This window comes from Olea europaea, unplaced genomic scaffold, assembly GCF_002742605.1.
Source record: "Olea europaea var. sylvestris unplaced genomic scaffold, O_europaea_v1 scaffold236, whole genome shotgun sequence".
Lineage (NCBI taxonomy): Eukaryota > Viridiplantae > Streptophyta > Magnoliopsida > Lamiales > Oleaceae > Olea > Olea europaea.
The window spans coordinates 52263-76070 of NW_019241727.1; the positions used below are offsets into that span (position 1 = coordinate 52263).

The 23808-nt window shown below is 33.9% G+C and overlaps 1 protein-coding gene and 1 long non-coding RNA gene across 2 annotated transcripts; one reads left to right on the top strand and one right to left on the bottom strand.

The window, feature by feature from the left end:
- Positions 1-11640: 11640 nt before the first annotated feature.
- On the top strand, positions 11641-14706 carry LOC111381692 (ADP-ribosylation factor 1-like). Its single transcript, XM_023005504.1, has 7 exons — positions 11641-11720; positions 11883-12052; positions 12140-12210; positions 12582-12701; positions 14054-14172; positions 14321-14402; positions 14487-14706. Exons 2-7 carry the CDS (start codon positions 11905-11907, stop codon positions 14490-14492), a joined length of 546 nt encoding a protein of 181 aa, XP_022861272.1. The 5' UTR covers positions 11641-11720; positions 11883-11904; the 3' UTR covers positions 14493-14706.
- A 1284-nt stretch (positions 14707-15990) lies between these two features.
- Positions 15991-16528, bottom strand: LOC111381696. Its single transcript, XR_002700388.1, has 2 exons — positions 16443-16528; positions 15991-16197 (listed from the first exon to the last, which is right to left on the bottom strand). It is a non-coding gene; the product is annotated as an uncharacterized LOC111381696 (long non-coding RNA).
- Between the last annotated feature and the right edge of the window lie 7280 nt (positions 16529-23808).

Genomic DNA, 23808 nt, shown 5'->3' on the forward strand with positions numbered 1-23808 from the left:
TTTTCTTTTGACTCATTTTTCTTTTTGTAACATTTTTTGATAAAATGTCCTTGTTCTCCACAGCAGAAACATTTCTTACCTTTGGCCTTGTTTTTAGACTTACCCTTATCACCCCATTTTTGTTTATTTTCACTTGAAGACTTTGAGTGATAGTTGGGTTTACTAAAACCTTTTCCCTTAGCCAATAAGGTGTCCCCATTATGATTTTCTTTAGACTCAGATTTGATTTCTAAGGCCTTATTCTTTAAGACATTAATTATTATTTATGTAGTCAATTCATCCCTGTCATATTACAAGGCAACCTTAATGTCTCTATATTTGTCACTGATGGAGTTCAACAAGATCACAGCCAATTGATCTTATGAAAGTTTTTCATCACAATTGGTCAGATCTTGGGTCAATTTTGTAAACCTATTCAAGTTATCATCCAAATCAATAGAAGGGTCCATCTTAGAAAAGAGTTGTTTTAACAGATAACATTTATTTGGGATGGTCTTTGTCACATATTATTTTTCAAGTTTAGTCCACAGTTCAGAAGCTGTCTTAGTTTCACCAATGGTTCTTATCACATTCTCAGACAAATACAGAAAGATAGTACTCCAAGCTACCTCTTCTAATTTAACCTTCCTTGAAGGATTCATATCTTGAGGCCAAGTATCATCTAGCTCTAACACATCTCATTTGCATTAGGATAGCTTTCATCATTTGACTCCACATATTGAAATCAATTTTTCCATCGAATTGTGCAACTTCAAACTTAGCAGTAGCCATTTTATTATGCTACACAAAATGCACAAGTACGAGTCAAGAAGATCACAACACGGCATACACTAGACACACAACAGTGTCAACAAAGATTCACAGTAATGTTCAAGAAGACACAATACTAGCAAGTTTAAATCACATATATAATAAGTGGATCAAATCAAGGACATAATAACAAAGGGTAGAAATTTTAGGTTTCTAAAATTTCTCCTTCAAGATTTCCCAAATACACCCCCAGACTGGGCTTTTCTCAGATTCCCAAAACCTTGCAAGAGCCTTTAGACAAAGACCAGACACCAGTTGATAGTTGGTGTATGATTAATCAAGAGAAAAATGACGAAACACACAAATTTCGAAAGTAAACTTTACAAAATTAAAAGATCTCACCCAACGAGTATGAAATACTCAAGGTCCTTCAATACTGCTCAATAGCAGTTCCAAAATTTTTTAGATCTGTAGCAGATCGACTCCATCCTTCAAAGATTCAGGTATCTTGCCCCAGTTTAACGCTCTGATACCACTGAAAGGGGGCCAAAACCCACACAATAAGTTGTAAGATACAATCGATCAAAATAACAGAAATTAAACTTGCAGAAAAATAAAAGAACACAACAAGATTTTTCGACCGAAGCTCCAAAGATTCAGTGACTAAGCACCTAATCCCCTGTTGAGCATCCAATCAAGAGTGGATATTGCTAGGTTGCACTAAAGCCCCAAAAAAGGCAATCAAAGGTTACTGAGTTCAACCACTACAAGAATAAATAGAAAAGAGACTTATCTCTTCAAAAGGAACCACAGATCTGCTTCAGATCCACTACAAATCAACAGACCACATTCCTAACCTCAATACATGAGGACTCTAAATTTCACTCAAAAATATACAAACATTCAGTAGCTAAATCATTAAAAATACACTAAAGGAATAAAAAAAACCCTAGCCAGAGAGCACAGAAGAACTTTCTTGAACCCTCACACGAAAAGTCAGACGAATGAACAGTCACGCAGCCAAATGAAGCATCAAGATATATTTATATCACGAAAAAAATGTAATCTTTCATCCAACGGTACGAATAGTGCTAAGTGTCATCATCTGGCAGAATGCCACTTATAAAGTCGTGTTTCCATAATGCATTTTATGGGTTGAAAAATATGGGAGCACCAATACCACAGTTTGAGTCACAACATGATTGATACTCCATCTTCCAAGCCCTAGCCTAGCTAGCTTGACCTAACCCAACCAATTTCTAAATCCAATTTTTTGGCCAATTATTTGTTTCATTTCTAATTTTTTTTTTAATTTTAGCCCAAGTGCCCTTTTTATTCTTCCATTTCTTAACCCACTATCCAAGTGATCCAACCCACTAATAACTAACCCTAAATAAATTACACACATTATCACATATACATAATACATCTGACATTCCAAAACCCAAATAGAAGTATAGAACCACCAACTCCAAGTCCGAAGATGTGACTTCCTGGCTCCAACCGCGACCTCTGATTGTTGATCATTTGAACAAGGTAGTGTGTAAGTTTCCCTTTATGTGATTGATAAATTAATCTTGTTTGACAACTTGGTATTTACATGTTATTAAATTGGACTACGTTAATTTGTAAAACTAAGATTGAATGTGTCATTAGTTGTATTTATGTAGTGTTGTTATAAATGTTAAAAAAATTTAATTATAGTACGAAATTGAACGGAATCGAACCCGAACGATTCCATAATTATATTTGCACTCGATGGTTCTATTAACTAAATACCCGAAAATTTTTGGTTCGGTTTGATTTTCTTTAAAATCGAACCGACTTGTGCCCAGGCCTAGATATATGCATTAGGCGGGTTGCCCAACATTTTTTTCTTCTTCTTTATGTATTGAGCCATTTTGCATTATGTATGGCCCACCTACACACTTAAAAGCATAAATTTCTTGAAATTGATTTAAGAATTAAGATTTATGCATTAGTAGGGTTGCCCAGCCTCTTCTTTTTTTTTTTTTTCTTTTTTTTTCTATTTTTTTCCCCTTTATGTATTGAGATGATGTTTGGTGGGAATTCAAATTAGATTTTTTAGTAAATTGTAATAAAAGGTTTGAAATGTTTTATTAAAAAGTTGGAGATCCATGAAAGATATTGTTAATATTGATTGTTTAATTTTGACTTAAATTAAAATCAAATTTTAATCAAAACCAAACATGGGCAAAGTGATTTTGCTGGTTGTAGGACCCACCTACACGCTTAATGCATAAATTTCTTGAAATTGATTTGAGAATTAAGATTTATACATTGGGCGAGGTTGCCGAGCATTTTTTTTTCTTTATGTATAAAGCCATTTTGTAGGTTGTAGGGCCCGCCTACACCTTAATGCATAAAATTCTTGAAATTGATTTAAGAATTAAGATTTATGCCCAGCATTTTTTTTCTATGTATAAAGCGATTTTGAAGGTTGCAGGACCCCCACCTACACGCTTAATGCATAAATTTCTTGAAATTGATTTGAGAATTATGCATTAGTCGGGATTAGGGGTGTCGGGGTTAGGGGTGTCAACGAGTCGAGTCGAGTCGAGTCGAACCGACTTGTAAGCCAAAATTTTCGACTCGAGGCTTTTTTTGGTCAGGGTCAAGCCGAGTAAAAGCTCTACCAAAAAATTATTGCTTGACCCGAGCTTTTGGCTTGGGTCTTATCGAGCCAAGCTCGATTTTCTGAATTTTTTTAAAAATTTTCTCCTTCTAAAATAGCTGTCGGTTAAGGCAGTTTAAATGCCAAACAGGCAGCAAATTTTTTTTCTTTTTTTTTTGTTTTACTGGTTGATCAAGCGACACGGGCCTACCCAGCTCGAGCCGACTCCTCGAAAATGGGACTCGACTTGATCCTTGGCTCAGTGACTCCAAGCCTCGAGCCGGGTCGACTCGGGCTTTTTACGAACAGAGCCAGCGAACCCGATTGCCAACCCTAGTAGGGGTTGCCGAGCATTTTTTTCTTTATGTATTAAGAGAATATTTGAGGGTGATTAAGGGATTATTTAAGCCCCATTTTTATAAAAAAAAAATGCATTTTGAAATAGTATTATAATGGATAATGTGGTTAAAAAATAAGAAAAACTTTTGAGTTTGCATGTAATATTATTTTATTGAAAAATGTGTGGTAAAAATGGTGTCAATCACTGTTGAAGAATGTATTTTGATTAAAAATGGGGCTCAAACATGGTTACATTAGATTTTTTTAGTAGATTGTGATAAACGTTTTTAAAATATATGGTTGAATAGTTGTTGAACCCATGAAGGATATGGTTAATATTGAGATATTAATCAAAACCAAACATGGGCTAAGCAATTTTGCAAGTTGTATGACCGACCTACACACTTAATGCATAAAATTTTTGAAATTAATTTAAGAAATAAGATTTGTGCATTACGCATAGGGATGGCAAAAAAGCTCGCCCCACCCCGAATGGAGCAAAAAAACACGCTCCGAATGGGTTGTCCCCGCCCCGAACCCTTTACGTGAAGATTAAAAAAAAAAAAAAAAAATATTATTTTAGATAATTTATCCACTAAAGATCCATTTTAAATTTGTATTTTATTCTCTAACTATAACATAACTTGAAATTTTGAAAATGTACAAAAAAAAAAGGGGCAAAAAGTTGTCCCGTCCAGTAGCTTTCTCCACATATCGGACATTTGTCTAATTTAGCATTTTCTTTCCAAAATAAAGCGCAATCATTTTTACAAACATGAATTGACTCATATCTCATTTTTACAAACATGAACTGACTCATATCCTAAACCCAAAGCACGCAATATTGTCTTTGCTTCATTATATGATGTTGGTATCCCTGTCCCATTAGGAAATGCATCCTTCAAAAGTTTGAGCAACATATCAAAAGATTTATTACTCCATTTATTTATTACCTTAATGAGCATTATCTTGACTAAGAAAGTCAATCTAGAAAATTTGGTGCATCCAGGATACAACACTCTTTCCACATTCGTCAACATGTCATCAAACTCCTCGAATTCTTTTGGCTCGTTTTGATTATCAAAAGCAACCTGTGGTGATCCATCATCGTTAGGCTCTACTTGATTGGAACTTGAACAAGCGAAGTCCAGTATTACATTTAACATTGGATCAACAAATTCATCATCACTGCTCTCCTCTATGTCACCAGGAGTCGTAATATTAGAAGTGGTCGTAGGATAACTTTCTCCATGAAATACCCATGTGCGATAACTGCTTTGAAACCCATAGACTATTAGATGGCTTTTAATTGTATCTAAATCTTGCAATATACCATTTACACGAGCAACATGGACATCATGTCTTTCCTTCTTGGTTTAAGAAATTTCGAGCTCTTTCTATGAAAGACATAACACCATTTCTATATTCATGTGACAACCTATTAGTCTGCAATGTCTAACTCTTATCGATTGTCATTTCTTAACCTATGAAAGAAAAATAACAAAACAAATGAATGGTAAAAAAGGGAATAACAAAATAAGTTTCAGGGATAAGTAACCAGATGGCATCACATAGATACATCAAATCCAATATATTGGCACCATTCCCATAAATAGCTAGTTATATACTCATATACATAAACACATAGATACATCAAACCACCAACTAAATAAATCACTGGTTTATGAATATACATATACACACTGTCAAACAACTTGATAATGGAGTACTTGAATTTACGAACTTACCTTGTTGCTATTTGAATTGAAGGAAGCTCTATTATCCAAAACTCTTTGTATGGCCCCTACAAGATGTTTTAACTAATAATAAAAAAATTTATTCAATTGAGAAACAATACAATAAAAAATGAGATCAAAATAAACATGAGAAAATAACTTTTCATTCTTAATGATTCAAAATACGAACAACAAAATTTTTTACCATTAACACGACGTATTTAGTTGCATAGACTATGATGATGATTGATGGTTTAAACAGATAATTTACCATATTTAGTTGCATATGGGAAAGGGATGCATTTGGTAAGAATTTCATCCGTACATGTCTTATATTTAAAAGTAGCGTCTCAAAAAGTTGAAGCAGACTGGGATCTTACTCTTTGGAGGTAATCTATTGATTACTTTGACAGATTGATATTCTTGTGATCAGTTTTTCTAAGCATTCATATAAATACAAAAGTTGGTTAGGATTTAATAGTGATGGTATATGTGGATAAAGTTTCATTGAAGTGATAATATACATTAATCAGAGAGCATTATATCCATGTGCCAAAGATCTCTCTCTCACACACACACATACCGCAACAATACCCATGGTCTTTCCAGCTAACTACCACCACCACAATCATCACGTGCCAAAGATCTCTCTCTCACACACACAAGTAGAGACATTCCTAAATCTTGTTAGAATCTCAGCTTTGTCTGACACATAGTCTGATACATAAAGCCGAGGTAAAAAAAAAAAAAAAAACAGATGAACGCCAGACAATATTAAGCGTGGGCAGTTCTTTATAAGTATATATATCAAATGATGCGATTTACCTCCCTGAGCTGCTTAGGGGCCGGAAGTTCAAGGACGAGGATATAGTCTAGCGTAAGCTGGGACACCTCGTTAAAAAAAAAAATATGTATATATATATATATATATATATATATATATATATATCAAATGATGATAAAAAGAAAACCATTTTCCAACAGCAGTTGAATGTTTCAGCACCACATGACCTCTATTATTTTTTATTGTTTCAGCTTTTTTAAGTTGTCAATCAATTTCTCTTTGCAAATAAATTAATAAGAATGCATTTCTTAAGATTTTAACTCTGCATTTCCTTTTTTGTCTGGCAATTACACACAACTAATCTGTAGTAACATTAAATCTGCAGTAGATTATGCATAATGTTCACTCATCAGTGCGTTACATTTCAACTGATTTTGACCCATTTTAGTAGATCAGGCATTGGAGGAGATGACAGAGATTAAATGTATTTCGTTCAAGAAATAAAAATCTTGAACTGAAAAGCCAAATAACTAAATAAATTAAACCAAATGGGGGCAAAACGAACCACTCACTCGTGCAGTAAAAAAATTATAGTAATTCAAATGGGGAAATCGCAGAGGAATTCACTCATAAATAAATCGACACTAGCTAGTTTCAAGTCCTGAAATGAAAGCCGAATTCTGAGGTGAAAATTACCTATACGAATTTATATGACAATTCTCGCTTCCGGATCTCTTCAAGCCGAGTTTCTCTGAAAAAATTCTTAACTTCCTTCAAGTTTGTTTGCTGGAAATTCAAATACATATATATTTTTGCTGAATCTTTCTACCTCAATTGAAGAAGTGAAGAAGTGGAATTAGGTTGTCGAGAGGGAATGAAAATTTGGGGGAAATAGAAAGTAACAAACGTGGGGAAAGGTACTGTTGGAATGTTAACCCAAAAAAAAAAAAAAATTGTATTTTCCCTTTTTCTTTTTTACTTATCTTCTAATTAAAATCAAATAAATATTTTGTGGGGATTAAAATTAGAAATATTGAAATAGCAATTGAAAAATATTTCATTAATTATTAGCCTATAAATATGTCAAATATTTTTGTAGGCAAAAGATATATTTGAATTAAGAAAATGTGATAGGGATGGAAGGAAATAAGTTAAAAGGGAATAAAATCATGCATTATTTACTTTTTTCACGAACTTTCAACGACAACACTTAATCGGTCGTTGAATGTCACCTTCAACGACTATGTCTTATTAGTCATTGAATGTCGAAAACTATTTTGCGCCAAGCTAAAGTTGTAACCAAGTTGTCATAAACTTCCAACGATTAAAGCATAATCTGTCACTGAATGTCACCTATAACGACCGCTAAATAAATCGTCGTTAAATGTCGAGTTTTTCTTTAGTTTCAACGATGAGATAAAATTGGTTGTTGTTTACTATTATTAACGACCAAACATTATGGTCATTGAATTTTTACTATATTCTTTGTGTTGTTAATAACCAATTTTATTGTCGTTGAATTTGAACAAATATTTTGGCGAGATTATTTTTTTTGGCGCCCTCTCATAACGGCCAATTTTAATTTGGTCGTCGAAAATATAGATTTAACAACCATCTTTTTGGTCGTCGTAGGATATTTCCAACTACTTTAAATTTCGATTCTTCATCATCCAATTTCTACGACGAAATGTATAAGTTGGTCGTTGAAAATAATACTTAACGACCAGATTGATTTGGTCGTTTAATATATTAGTTGTTAAATATCATTTTTCTTATAGTGAAAGTCGTGATTTCTATGAAATATGTGTTTAATTTTATTATTATTATTATTATTATTATTATTATTTTGGTTGACTACGACTATGACCCACCGAACAGGGGCATGGAGAATGTGCAATAAAAGTAAATTTATATAGAAAGAAAACATTACTTTTTTTGTCCACAAATATTCTTTTATTACAATTTTTCCATTCTTTAAACGATTTTTAACGTATCTTGTCAATATGAATATTCATATTCATTGCAATAATTTTGTTAATTGAAATTCATGTAATCTGTCAATATTAATTCTAGATGTTTAATTGTGTCGTTGAGAAATATAATTTTACGTCAATTCTTATTTTGAAGCCACGACATGATCAAACATAATTGATTTAAACTCCAATTAATTAATTAATTATTGCACGGCTCAACTCTTGACCGTTCAAGTTTAATTATTGTTTTGACTTTATCACTAACGATCGAAACTTCACTCTTAAATTAATTCAATTTATCGAATCTTTTCAATAATTAACTCCTCTTGACATGTCGTTAACAATTCGTCCCAGTCTATTGTTAAAATAATTATAAGGGACTCTTTGACCAATCAATCAGTTTTAATTATTTTACATAGTATCACAAGTTCCATTTTTCACTTTTGCAATTTATTGTGATTGCATTACAATTATGAGTTCGACAATCTTATAGTTAAATTAAAGAGCTTATATTAAATTGCTTGTTAGAAAAACACTCATGCTAATGACGTTCCTCTGAAAAATGGTGACAAATTCGTACTTACGAAAATATATTCTCTAATTAATTCATTCTAACTTTTAAAGTAGAGAACAATCAATTAAAGCATCTTGTTTGTGCTATGATAGGGCTTTGTCAAGTGGTCTTACGATGCAAATTTATCCGTCATCTGTTTTATTCCGGATGAAACTAGAGTGCATAATTTTTGATGAATTAGTCTGAACTCATAATTATATTCGAAACATTTCTAGAATACTTTACTTGTGGTTAGCTGAGCTGGCTCTTCATTGTTATGCCCTGAAGGAATTGGAATGAAAGTTCCATTTGGGTAAGAACTATTTGTGGTATATATATGTAAGCTACTCTGTTATTTGAGATTCAAAAAAAATATATATATTGAACCTGAATTAAGCGTTGGCTTGAATTTAAATGAAGTTCATGGTTCATTATTCCTTCCAAGATAGATTTTTCATATGAGATGAGCTTAATCATAAGAAAAGAAAGGTTTTGATTCGTCTTTGCTTGAGGTTTCGCCCATTGTATTACAAGTGAAATTTCAGTATTTGAATATCTCTTCTTTGAAATGGCTCCAGCTGAGTTCTTGGCCTCACCCTGTAGGCTGGGAAAACATGGAAAAATATCAAGAATAACTGGGGATGATTTTTGCTATTGATCTGTTGTGTTTTGATGTTTACTTTTGTCTTGCAACAGCAAAGGATCTTTGCTCCACATTAGGGAGGACTTGCACCAAAGTTCTGAAGCTGATCTTTCATACTAGGAGGCAATCTTTATGGTTGCACAGAATCAATCGGCATTTCATGGAGAACGAGTTTTCAAACCCCACGCTTCAACAAATGGGATAAACTTGGTGAATATCTAGGACAAGACGTTTAAATGCCTCGGCATCTGAAGATGGATGGATACGTTGATGATTTGTGATAGCGTTTGCAGTTGGCATAATTCGTGATGGCGAATGCATTTGCTTTAGCAAGTGGATCTTCGCATTGTTCAAAAGATAATCGTCGACAAGCCCGCTGAAGCTAGTCTACGGGCATATTGATAGCATTATCAAGATCTTAAGGTTTCATTTTTGGCTATCTTGGTCTGTTTTTCTCTTCTGTTGAACAAGGTACTGGAAACATTGTATTTACTATAAGTGAACTGTGAATGTACAGCTTTTCTTGGGTACAAGGTTTCACTATTCAAGGGTTGAGTGACACGCACACCTCTCATTCAAGCATGGCTTTTAAAGGCCATGTAATTCTAAACTAAAATTATTCATTTCGTCGTAGTTTTTTAAAATCCTTCTCCATGTGAGGAATGCCATCACGCAACTTGATCTTCGTTTCCTAGCGTAGAAACTCCTTTGTGTTTGTTATGTGTTCTCTCTTGCGAGGATCGTTTGGAGTATCTTCAATACTTCTGATTTAGACTTCTGGATTGATTATATTAGCCAATGTTTGGCTCCCATTATCTCACATAAATCAATTTTTTTCTTATTTTTAACCATACATTATCTAAAATATTACTATTTCAAAGTTTTTTTTTTTTTTTTTTAAACTACATTTCCATGCAAGTATTGATCACTTGTGCCACACACATTAACAACTTTTTAGTTCCTAAACAAGCTTTTGAGATTATTTAGTCAATGTTCTTACAAAACAATGAAAATCTATTAATTTTGAAAGAATGTACTGTGCTCCTATAAATCTATTGAGTAAGATTTGTCTAGTTGAGAATTAAAATTATGAAAAATAGTCTATTTTTTGCATTTCAAAAACTTAAAAATTGCACAATTGGCTAATTGTAGTGATTATAAAGTAATATAGTATTTATAATTTTAGATATTTGATAGGTTTTTTTTAATTATTAAATAATTTTCAAAATGATTAAAAATTAAAAATAATATTAAAAATAAGAATACTTTTTTTTTCGCCTAGACGAGCTTGTAAAGCTTGAAGTTAGACATCCGTGCTTGGTCAAATTTTACGCTTTTTAGAATATTGTTTTGGATAATTATATTCGTACCTATGTCCTTGAACGATTTTTCATATTATTCCTTTCCTCAAACTTTTCATTTGTTAACATATTTTATATTTAATAACTGTTGACATGGCGTAAACAACTTACTTTCCCATCTTATTTTTAAGAAAAACAAATAAATAAAAAGTGCAAAAAAAATATTTCCATCTTTTCAAAACATGAAAATAAAATATTTTCATATAAATTATAATCAAGGACGAGACATCCTAATTAATGTAATGTTGAAGATAAGAATTTAATAGAGAAAAAGGTAAGAAAATAATTTTTACGATGAGTAAAGATGAGTAACGATGGAGGAGTTTAACTACAATTAAATTATGAGTAAATTTTAATCCAGCTGTCAATTTTGCCCTCCATTTGACCGAATTCATTTTTTGAGTACCTGGATCGTATTTGTGCAGTGTGGGGCCAAAGAAGTTTTTAGGGGCGATTTATATTATTAATGTAATTAAATAGATTCATTGGTGGGTCCTACAAACGGCTCCCACAACCAGGTTTCAGTTTGTTAGCCCTTTCTAACTACACCTTTTTTACGGGCGATTTCTATTATTAATATAATAAATAGATTCATTGGTGGGTCCTACAAACGGCTTCCACTCCAGGTTTCAATTTTCAGCCCTTGCTAACTACAGGTGGCAGCATCCTTGTTAATTAAACAATTCGTTGGTGGGTCCTACAAACGGCTTCTACTACTTACAAATGATCCAATCGCCTAATGCATGCTTAGCCAGCTATGTATTAGCTGGCTAAGTATGCATAAACTCAATCTACACACCGTGTGAAGGTCGATTTATGCATTATAAATAGAGAAGCCCCAGTCAAAGCGGAATCATTTCTCATCTCAATAATCATTTTCCATATTGAACCTCCGAGTGTTCTGTCACTGCCTCTCTCTCTAAACTCTCACGGTTTTTTCTCTCAGGTATGTACAATCACCTCAAATTTTAGGTTGTAATCATTTAACTGCTCACGTATATATGTTCTCATTTGCCCAACCACGGTTTTTTTCCGTTATAAATTCTTCTTGGTTCATACATGAATTTACTCGTAAAATCAGATGTATTATAATCTTGACTGGCTGTAGGGATCAAAAGCTAGAAAAAGAAATGGGGCAGACATTGACGAAGCTGTTCACCCGGGTTTCTCCGAAGAAGGAAGCGCGCATTCTCATGGTTGGTCTTGATGCTGCTGGTAAGACCACCATCCTGAACAAGCTGAAGCATGGAGAGGTCTTACCTACCTCTCCAACCAACGGTATTATACATTCGTGCAAACTTAGCAACTCTGTTTCTTTCAGTTGATTTTCTTGCTAACAAATATTGATCACATGCTGCTATGCAGGTTTTAACGTCGAGACGTTTGAGAAAAATGACGTCAACTTCACCATTTGGGATTTAGGTGGTGGGGACACGGTAGGTGGGGCCCAGGCCCAGATCCAATTGCTATGTATTAATTCATTCAAATTAATCTATAGCCCGTGTTCTAATTGGTCAATTAAGGCATTCAAATTAATCTATAGCCCATGTTCTAATTGGTTAATTAAGGCATTCAAATTAATCTTTAGCCCATGTTCTAATACGGAATAGCCCGCGTCCAAATCCAAAACCTAGATACTGTCATCCTAACTTTCTCGCTCTACATTTCTCCTCAGTTCTCTATCTGTCTTTGGTTCTCCCCACTCCCCAGTCTCCTCTGTCAATGTCTTTCTCTTTGGCGAATTTATATTTAGGAAGAGTAAGAGAATTGATTTCCATTTGGATCCAACCCATTTCACATTTCACAGATCCGTCCGTTGTGGAGGAACTACTTCCAAAACACCCAGGGGATCATATTTGTGGTTGACAGCAATGACAAGGATCGTGTTGCGGAGGCAAGGCATGAACTGCACAAGATGTTGGATGAGGTAAATTTCCGGTCTTAACTGTTATTCATATGAAACACACAGAAAATGAATTAAATTGGGAAGAATTTTTGGGGCGAAGATACCTAAGGGTCCGTTTGATTGTAAAGATGAAATTTGGGTGGCAAAAAAACAAATTTCAGAGAATTGAATTGTCTAAACTTTTTTTTTTTACTGGAAATTATCAATTATGGTGTTTGATTGATATAATTTTTCACGTGAAAAATATTGAGATAAAAGTATTTTTTTGTATTCGTTTAGCTTTATTTTACATGAAAATTGTCAATTAAAGGAATAAAATTTACTGGTATTGAGGATAGAATTTGTTTCTATTGCCAAAAAAAAAATCAAGAAAATCATTTATCTTTCAGTATTCGTTTGACTTTGTTTTGCATGAAAATTGTCAATTAAAGGAAAATATTTTTTTATAATTAGGGATAGAATTTGTTTCATTGCCACAAAAAAAAAAAAAGAAGAAGAAGAAAAAAAAAAGGCAACTGTAGCCTAGAAAATCAAGGAAAGTGGGAAAATCAATTACTTGAAAGCAAAAATAAAAAAAATAATAATTTCTATCAAATAGCAAAAAAGTGAAAGTTGAAATTCGAATTCCATTTTCTATGAAAAATAAGTGCCTATCAAACAGTCCTAAATTCCCTAAAGAATTTAGATCTAACAGAATTTCATAGATCAAAATAGGAAAATTCTAAAAGTACCAGCAAAGCTTGTCAAAATGTCAAACCTAATCATAATAGTCTTTGATCTAATCTCTAAATCCTAAAAATTCCCATCTTGTCCATTTTATATCCCACTATCTTAACAAAGTAGATTTGCCGTTGATTAAATTATTCTTAACTACAATTTCGGTCAAAAACTAATAGAAATAGTTTGTCTTATTTTTTTGATTTTTTTCTTTTAATTATATGAAAACAATAAAAGATATATATTTTTTAATGATTGTTAAGTGTCAGGATTCTTGAATTACCAAATTTTGCACTTTAGTCCGTTTTTTCATTCTCTCCATAAATTTTGGTCATTCACTTTAAATTACGCATTTTGGTCTTTCAACTTATATTCTTGTGCAAATAAGTCCACATTCCATCCGGTGGCCAAATCATATTTCTTTCTTTCCCAAATACTTAGAAACAAAAAGAAGTTAAACAAAATTAAGTAGAAACCAACACTTTGTTGATATGAAGCTTTGTAATAAGGTTCGGATAAGTGCACAAAATGCACGTATCAGCAGGGTTGGCGCTAAGGAGCGGGGGTGAGGGGTATTCGAAGCATTACACTTGCTATTACCCATTTCTGATGCTATTTGTGCATTAAACTCGTTAATTATGTTGGTTCAAATTCAGGATGAGCTACGTGATGTTGCATTACTTGTATTTGCCAACAAACAAGATCTCCCCCATGCAATGACTATTGCTGAAATAGCAGACAAGCTTAACTTGTACTCGCTGAGGAAGCGTCACTGGTAAACAAATCTTGGTTCTTTATTTCCATTGGTCTTTGTTTATTGGTTTTTTTTTTTTTTTTTTTTTTAATTTTTTTTTTGGTTTTTTTTTTTTTGTTTTTTTTTTTTTTTTTTTTTTAAAACCTTACTTGGTTTCGCTTGCTTCCAGGTACATCCAGAGCACCTATGCCATGTCCGGAAAGGGGCTTTACGAGGGTCTCGGCTGGCTGTCCAAAGCCATTCCTTACAAGGCAAGTTCTGTTTATTCTTCAGTGTCGATGCGCTTTCTTCATTTGTATTCGATTCAATTTCTTATAGTCGCTCCCTTCTTGTAGGCATGAGGTCTGAGCTGATGCCGAGTTGGAAGTTCAGGTTTATCAATTATTAATCATGTGTGTGTGCCAGTTTATGGATCTTTCTAATTTTTGTTTAGAACTTCTTATGCTGCTGTATCAATGAGTTTTGATGTGTGTTATTGCAAACATATGTTCAGATATATATAATTCTCTTGAGACCTTATTTGGTTTGGATTAAATTTTTGTATCCCGTATTTTTAATGTTTAATATTTGCTTTTACTAGAATCCACTTAGATTTGGATCCTAACACTCCAATTAAAAGTTGAGGAAATTACATAAAACCCTACCTTAAAAATTCAATATTCTAAAATCAGAGTGGAACTTTCATAATTCAAAAATCAGATTTTTTTTATATTAATTATTTAAACAAACAAATAAAAAGGGAAAATCAAACCCCTACCCATACCCAAACTCGTAATTCTCATCCTCCTCCCTACCCAATTTCTCTCTGTACACCGATTCTCTTCTCTCTATCGGTGCCGGGAAAACCTCGCAGCGTTGGGTGTCGATGGCGGTTGCAATCGGTGACGAAGGAGATGTGCCGGTACTGGATGGGGAGTCGACATTCGTGCTGTTGCTATCTCTCTTTTCGATCTACACTTCCGTGGGTTTTTTGTTGGTGGTGCTGGTGAGGTGTTGATGGTAGTGCAATCGGTCAACAATGGTGATGTGGTGTTGTGGATCTAGGTATGATACAGGCGATAGTCCATCAGAGCAGAGTGCTCGAGGTCGAGATAGTGATTTGCCAATCGCCGATAGAAAGGCGCTTTGCGATGGTGGCAGTACTATGGTGGCGGTGGATCTGTGGTAATGATGGTGGATCTATGGTGGTGGTTTTGGCGATGATGGGTTGCGGTGGTGCTGTTACTGTTACAGGTTATAGGAGCGTAGTGGCGGTGGTGGTGGTGGTGCGGTAACGTGGGTAGAGGTGGTGGTAGTGTTTTTTTGGTTGTTGGAGTAGTAGTGGTGGTTTGTTGTTGGGAATTTGGGTGGATTTGGCGTTGATGAAGCTAGCGGTGGTGATGGATTTGGTGAGGTGGTGGTTGGCGGTGTTGCAGTGGTTGAAAAAAGTGTTTGTGACCAATTACATTATTATCAATAAATTGTTAATTTGTAATCAGTAAATAATATGTGGCCGAACATGTGACCATGACTAAATTTATAATATGTGACCTAAAATTTGTGACTGTGACTTATAATTGATTAAGTTGTGACCTAAAAATTAATCGTGACCAATTAATCTAATAATTTGAAATGAATATATGAGTTGTGACCAATAAAAATTTTGATTTTATGACTAATGAATGCTTTGTGACCTATTAAAGTTCTCTATGTAACTTTTTCACCTGGTGACATTATACGTTCTTCTGCATCGGTAAACTAATCGCACTCCCGCAGATTGTAACTATGTAAATTTTACATCTTTCCTTCATAGCAACAATTTACATGAACTAAGTTCTTAGCCCAATTATCATCAAGAGATAAAAGTCATAAAACTAACTATTATACCACAGAAAATTATATAATTATTCAACAAATTCGCTCTAAAATGTGAAATTGAAAAACTTTACAATACCTCCATCGGGAAGAGAAACAGCAGAATTGCATTTTCTTGACAAATTTACAGACAGCTCACAGTACTGCCTTTCATATCCTTCATAAACCTTGCTCATCTTTCCTCCCAAATCCCTAATCAATTCAAAACCCAGAATTAAAGATCGTCAAATCTTTGATCAAGCAAAAAGTTTATCACAGTTCAATTATGTAGCCGTTGCCACCCGCTCAAATTGAAAAAATCAGTTAATTCAAATTCAAGAAACTAAAGAAACAAGAATATTAATCAAACCAAAAGACCAAGATAATTATGTAAACAGCTTGGGGAAGCAGTAGCAGGAATAAAATCAATTTGCAAAGACAGAAACGAATAAGTTAACTTGGATCAGAAGTGAGTCTGATGAGCGAGAAATTATTGGGAGGGCCTATATTCCAGAGGGACTTGGAGGATGGAAATTAAAAACTTAAAAAGGGTAGAAACAAAGAAAGCTTTACTCTGCTGTCCACAACTTTTTAATTATTTATAAAGTTAACTGTATTTTAAAATGAAATTTGTACAAGAAATAAAATAGTCTACTTATTCACATCATATACAACATTTTGAAGATAGTTTTTTGATTTGAAAATGGAAAGACCTATGTAGTTGGAAATCGAAATCAACACTTCTCCTTATGCGTGTTGATTTGTTCGTAGAAAAAAATGTTAGAAGAAGCAAATTTCAAGCGTCAACAAGAGCCGTCCTCATTATTGACATTTTACCATTAGTCACATTACTCGTCACTGAAGGTTTCACCATACACGAAATAAGGATCACAACTTATTATTATTTATTTATTTATTTATTTATTTTTGCTCTCACGCTACACATAATGTTCCCTAAGAATCGAGACATTCATGTTCAAATTTTAAAGTTTTTAGGATATCTATCAAAATCTTTTGATCAAAGTTAATTTTGAACAGAAACTCAACACGTGGTCTTTGTTAGTGATTTCAATTTAATATATATTTCTCTGTCTTTAACCATTATATTACAAAAGAAAATAATAGGTTTCAATGGAAGTAAAGTAGCTTTTCTAAAAATAATAATAAATAAATAAATAATAAAGTTGAACCCCAACCTTGAGGGTCCCCACCGCCCCGCTCTTAGAGCATCATGAAAGAAGTAAATCACGGGATATAACCCAGCAGATCAGAGAATAAGAGTTTGCTCGTATACTGGTGCCTACAAAGAGTCCAATTCTATATTTCGGGAATCGAACCCTCACACTGGGGCTACCAGCAAGGCTGAGACTACCTCACTCTTATACTTTGTACCACTGAATTATATCCTGGGGGCATAAAGTGGCTTTCTATACTTACAAGAAGAGTGCTTTCTATAGACAAGGGGAAGGATTTATATGGTGGAAGTTTAGGTTGGTTTCAAACGAGATCCTACATCTTTTTTTTCGGGGTACTAGAATTGTGATTTTTTTTTAAAAAATATGGGGTTAAAAAGTTAAAAAGAAAAAAGAAACAAGAATTAAATTTACATATAAAATAATTTTATTTAGAGAATATGTAACTAAAAATGAATTTATTAAACAAATAACCATTTTTATTCAATATTTTTTATGATATTTTTTGGATCGTTACAAAAAAACACGCGTTTTTTTTTTTTTTATTGAGTTCCACAAACCATATTTTCTCTACTTTGGGATGTTCCTAGAAGACTTCAAATCCATGGAAAAATTGGTTCACCGTGGAATTGCTAAAGGATTTCAATTTTTTTTTTTTTTTTTTTTTGTTTTAAACTAGTATTTTCATCCCATCAAAAATAAGCTCCCATGCATTCTTCAAATTAATTGAAAATTGCTGCAGAATAAGCTTCTTTTTTCTATTTCTTTTTTAAATCCATATTCTTCATTCAAAAGGAATCTTTACTTACCAAGAGCCGTAGTCCTAATTAAATCCTATTTCCACACGATTTTACATTAAAAAATTTATATATACACTTACATTTTTATTTCAGAGGCGGATTTAATGCATGGCCAGCGCCCTAGTTGGATTTGTTAGGGAGAATTTTTTTTTGTTGATAATAGATAAAAAATTTAGGTTATATAACTGGTAGTTCATCTTATTTTTCAAACCCTCTTTTGATTAGTTGGTTAGAGCTTGTATTTTTATATTGCAAGTCTTGGGTTCGATTCCTTTCCGTCCATTTCATTGTGCAAAATTTTTATTTCTACAATATTTATCAAAATTAATTCTCTAAAGAAAAAATTCGAACATATAACTTCTAGTTTGGATAATTGATAGCTTAACCATCATGGCAATAGTTGAATTTTGAATCTAAATTTAACAAAATAATATATGTTAAGACTCTAGGCTACTCAATGACTATTTTTTTTTTTTTTGTTGGTTTTTGTCGTTTTAAATATTTGATGATTTAATAATTCATAAGATTTGACTTATGAGTATTACGTTTTAATTTATATGTTATTTGAGAATTTGTCTACTATGAATTGTGATATTAAAAATTTATTTGAGTATCATGAAATGTGAATATGTAATTTATGAAAATTGAAAATAAGAAACTGGGGAATTTATATTTTGTGATGAATTGGTGTTGAGAATTGGAAATTGAGTTTAATTATATTTTAAAGTTAATTTTAATTACGTTTAATCTTTGATTACCATTCAATTCTCATACTGATTATGGAATGATTTTTCAACTAAATCTCAATATAGTTCTTGTAGTGGTGTATTTAATCTCTCAACTACTTTTAGTCAAACAAATGATTTGTTAAGCATTGATAACACAAATAAGTCTTATGTGTCATATAATTTATATTTTTCCGAATTGTATTGAAATATGATATGATATAAATATACAATTTTTATATTTTAGTGTATTTATTTATAGATCGAAGAATTTTTAATATTATTTAATTTAATATTAATAAACGATAATGCTATACGGCTGTTGACTATCGACAGTCAATTGCCAACAATCAACGACCGCCCTAGTTGAGTTGAAATCCTATATCCGCCCTGTTGTAATCAATACATTGATAATTTTCTCTCTCATTACATCTGTAAGCAATATTCATTGGTTTACCACAAAAAATCTCTCTCTCTCTCTCTCTCTCTACTGCACTTTAAATCTTTTATTGATCTTGAATATGTACTACTGCCACTGGGGCACATCGATAAGTGAAGAGGGTTTTTCAGAACCAGAGGATGGTATGAATACTGAAGTGCGATTCAATTTTCATATTTCCTGGTCGAGGAAAGGAAGTGATGAGCGTTACCAGTCAAATCGAATCCAATTTTCGGGCTGAACCTTGGGAAAAACATTTTTCCTAGCATGATCTTTCGATCCACCCTCATGGTACTTCAAGACAATCCCAATCTCTCACTAATAGGCTACGAGGTTTCGGTATTAGCCTTTTGATTTTGCGCTTCAAGGCAAAACAATCTTGGATCTTATGCCTATCTGGCATTAACTTGGAACCGCATGCATTTTTGCTTTTAATTCCATCAAGATGTTTTGAGAAAGAAGAAAGAAAGGAAGTAATCAGTGTATCAAGATGTCAATCTAAGATCTTATTTCGATTCAATACGTCCAGCTCAGGCTCATCCACGGGGATTGCCCCATTTGCTTGCTTTAATCTCACTTACTAAGAAAAGCTTGAATGGCTTGGTAAATCATCAAGTCAAGTTTTACAAGGGTGCTCAAGAATTAGAATCATTTTTAGTAAAATCAAGTGTTGGTTTCAAGATCATAGTTTGCATAATAAAACGTTTATCCAAGAATTAAATTATTACAGAAAATGGAAGAACACAGATTTTTCACCCTTAAGGCCTAGATGTTTAGCCAAAAGCCTACTCACTCGTTGACCATCTATAAATGGGATTACGCATGAATCCACTAAGAATCACGAAGAATGGTACAAGAAATGTATGAAGAAATCTCTTCAATCTAATTTCATTTCACCTCTCTTATACGAAGACACTCTTTTCACAGTCTCTAAGAATGTACACCAAATACAACCAAGAAAGCATCACTAATATTTTACAGAGATTGAACTAAAAAACATGAAGAAGATGAAGAGTTTAATGCACTCAGAGAGAAGAAGACGAAAACCTAGAATATGCACACAGTTCTTGTACAATGAAGAGTGGAAAGAGGCTTATATAGTCCACCCAAAAATATCACATCCAATGGTCATGGGCATGCCATATGTAAGGCCAGAATCAATCGACCACTTAGGGCAAAAGTCGCATTTCCAAAAAACATGTTTTATCAAAGTAAAAGACCCGGTGGCTCAACACAGTAAAGCCCAATGACGAATGCAGAGACCCAATACCAAAATAGTGGGGCAGCCAAAAGCACAACATCAAATCTCGCTCATGTCGATTTTAGGGCAGTCGATGATGAGTTAAAACAGCTTCTATTGTCAGAACTCGAAAGATATAGCATAAGAAATCAGAGCTTTAAAGAAGAAATTGCTGATAAGTTAATTTACAATGGACGAACCAGGGATATGGCTGTTGGGGATAGAACCAATAACACAACCAAAGCAGCGGAATATAATTTCAACCCCTCCAATAAACAGAATTAAAATGGCAGTAAAATTAATAACCAATACTCGACTCCAACACTCACACACACTTGCATGAAATTGAAAGATAGAACATCAATATTTGTTCACTAGGGAAACCCTTCAACGTGAAGGAAAAACCCCGGGACCTAGTCCAGTAAAAGCCATCCACTATCAAAATAATGGGATACACAGTTAACTTCTCCAAAGCACACTCTAGAGGCTACCAATACATCAAGAACGCATATATATTCTTGGATATCAACAACAACATCATACTAAAATAGATACACACACAATAAGGAGAAAATCTCACTAAACTAGTGTATGGAGCCCAGAGAAATGGAGAGGAATCTGGACAATCAGCTCTGGTCAAAATGTAGCTATCTTTGCCAAAAATAACATACTGAAATTTCAGCTAAATTGGACCATGGATGAATCTCGATTTTTGGCAAGAAGAAACTGAATTGCCGAATTCTCTCTCTCTCTCGTAACTCTATGCTCTTTTAAGAAAATCAGGCTGCCTTTGTTTTTGAATAATATGCTGCCCAATTTTTTTAGCCTTTTGTATCTATATTTGTTTGTTTGACTTGGGTCATTAAATGAGTTTGGGCCCACATGGGCCAATACCAATTAAATGGGTATGTTCCCTCACGTGGAGGGAACACCCAACAAATCTCCCCCTCCCGACTACGTGAGGAACTCCACCAAGCCCGCTTTCCTTCTATATATTTGTAGTTTTCCATAGGCAATGATTTTGTCATCATATCTGAATCGTTCTCATCAGTATGTTTTTCTCAATTTGTAACTTCTTCATCCCCAGTGCATCTCTAATCCAATGATACCTCACTTCAATATGTTTGGATCTTGAGTGGAAAGTTGGATTCTTACTGAGATGGATTGCACTCTGACTGTCACAATAAAGTATATAATTCTTTTGATCTAAGTCCAGTTCTTGTAAGAACTTCTTCATCCATAGCAACTCCTTGCTAGCTTCAATGATGGCTATGTACTCAGCCTCTATGGTAGATAGAGCAATACATTTCTATAGTCTAGACTGCCATGAAATTGCTCCCCCTGAGAAAGTGATCAAATACCCAGAAGTAGACTTTCTAGAGTCTACATCACCAGCCATATCTGCATCCGTGAACCCAACAAGCTCAGGTTTGCTGGTGCCAAAAGATAAACATATCTTAGAACTCCCTCTGAGATACCTGAAAATCCATTTCACTGCTGCCCAATGTTCTTTTCCAAGATTAGAAAGAAATCTATTGAGAACTCCAACAGAATGAGCAATGTCTAGCCTTGTGCATACCATAGCATACATCAAGCTACCCATAGCTGATGCGTAAGGCACATTCTTCATTTTTTTCTCACTTGAAGGACTTTGTTTTGAACTTAGTTTCAAATGACTTGCAAGTGGAGAGCTAACTGGTGTTGCCTTATCCATATTGAACATGTGTAATACCTTCTCGATATAACTTTCCTGTGATAACCATAATTTCCCATTCTTCCTGTCACGAGAGATCTTCATATCGAGGATTTGATTTGCAGGTCCCAAGTCCTTCATCTCAAAGGACTTTCTCAACTCCTTTTTCAACTTCTTAGTTTTTTCAGTGTCACGACCAACAATCAACATGTCGTCCACATAGAGAAAAAGAATAATAAATTCCCCATCAGAGAATTTCTTTATAAACACACAATGATCAGAAGTTGTTCTGGTGTACTCATGTTCAACCATGAAGAAATCAAATTTCTTGCACGATTGTCTTGGTGCCTGCTTGAGGCCATACAAGCTTTTCTTTAACCGACATACAAGATTTTCTTTACCTTTAGCTGTAAATTCTTTTGGTTGCTCCATGTATATTTCCTCTTCAAGGTCACCATGGAGCAAAGCTTTCTTCACATCAAGTTATTCAATCTCCAGATTCATACTGGCTGCCAATCCTAAACAACTCGGATTAAAGACATTTTAAACATAGGTGAGAAGATTTCTTCAAAATCAATACATTTCTTCTGATCAAAGCCCTTCACAACCAACCTTGCCTTGTACCTTGGCTACAAGTTATGTGGTTCAATTTTTAGTCTAAGCACCCATTTGTTCTTCAGTGCTCTCTTGCCCTTCGGTAACTCTACTAGATCATAGGTGGTGTTCTTATGCAAAGATTTCATCTCTTCTTGCATAGCTTTTAATTACTCATTTTTCTGATCATGTAGCAGAACCTCCTGATAACTTTCTGGCTCTCCCCCATCAGAAAGTAACACATATTCATTACTAGAGTATTTCTTAGAAGGCTGGCGCTCTCTAGTAGATCTTCTCAATCCTTCTTTAGCTGACGCATCGAGAGGAACGTTCTCTTGATTTTGATCTAGTTCTGCATTACCCTGTGTAGAGGCTTCATCATGTCCGTCTCCTATAGTGTCATTTTCTTCTTGCGCATTTTCTCTGTGATCATCATGTACCACACGATCTAGTAGTGGTACATGTGGAACTAAACTGATTTGTTCTTCATTGACTGTATTTAGCTTCTTAGTTCAATCCCAATCCTCAATGGTTTCATTTTCAAAGAGCACAGCATCTCTGCTTTTGATAATCTTTTTGTTCACAGGATCCCACAATCTGTACCCAAATTCTTCATGTGCATAACCCAAGAAAATACACTGTTTTGCTTTGCTATCCAATTTAGACCTTTCATCTTTAAGAATATGAACAGATACCCGACAGCTAAAAACTCTCAAGTGATCAAGAGATAAATCTTTCTCTGCTCAAAAGCTCTGTGGAACATCACCACTCAAAGGAACTGATGGAAAAAGATTAATCAAGTCAACTGCTGTCCTCATTGCCTCAGCCCAAAAATACTTAGACAATTTTGCATGAGAGAGCATACATCTGATCTTCTCACAAATAGTGATGTTCATTCTTTCTGCCACCCCATTTTGTTGTGAGGTCTTTGGAACAGTTTTCTCAAGCCTGATGCCACGTCTTCTGCAGTACTCTTTAAATGGCCCTCTGTATTCACCACCATTATCTACTCTGACACATTTTAACTGCCTTCCAGTTTCTCTTTCAACTTTCAAATGAAAGTCTTTAAATACTTATAGCACCTGATCTTTAGACTTCAAAGAATAGCAAACACTTTTCTAGAGTGATCATCAATAAATG

Bases quoted from the DNA above. Each gene is read 5' to 3' on its own strand.
- LOC111381692 (XM_023005504.1), top strand. From the start codon at position 11,905: ATGGGGCAGACATTGACGAAGCTGTTCACCCGGGTTTCTCCGAAGAAG. The intron at 12,053-12,139 runs GTATTATACATT...GCTGCTATGCAG, and splicing joins ACCTACCTCTCCAACCAACG to GTTTTAACGTCGAGACGTTT. The intron at 12,211-12,581 runs GTAGGTGGGGCC...CACATTTCACAG, and splicing joins ATTTAGGTGGTGGGGACACG to ATCCGTCCGTTGTGGAGGAA.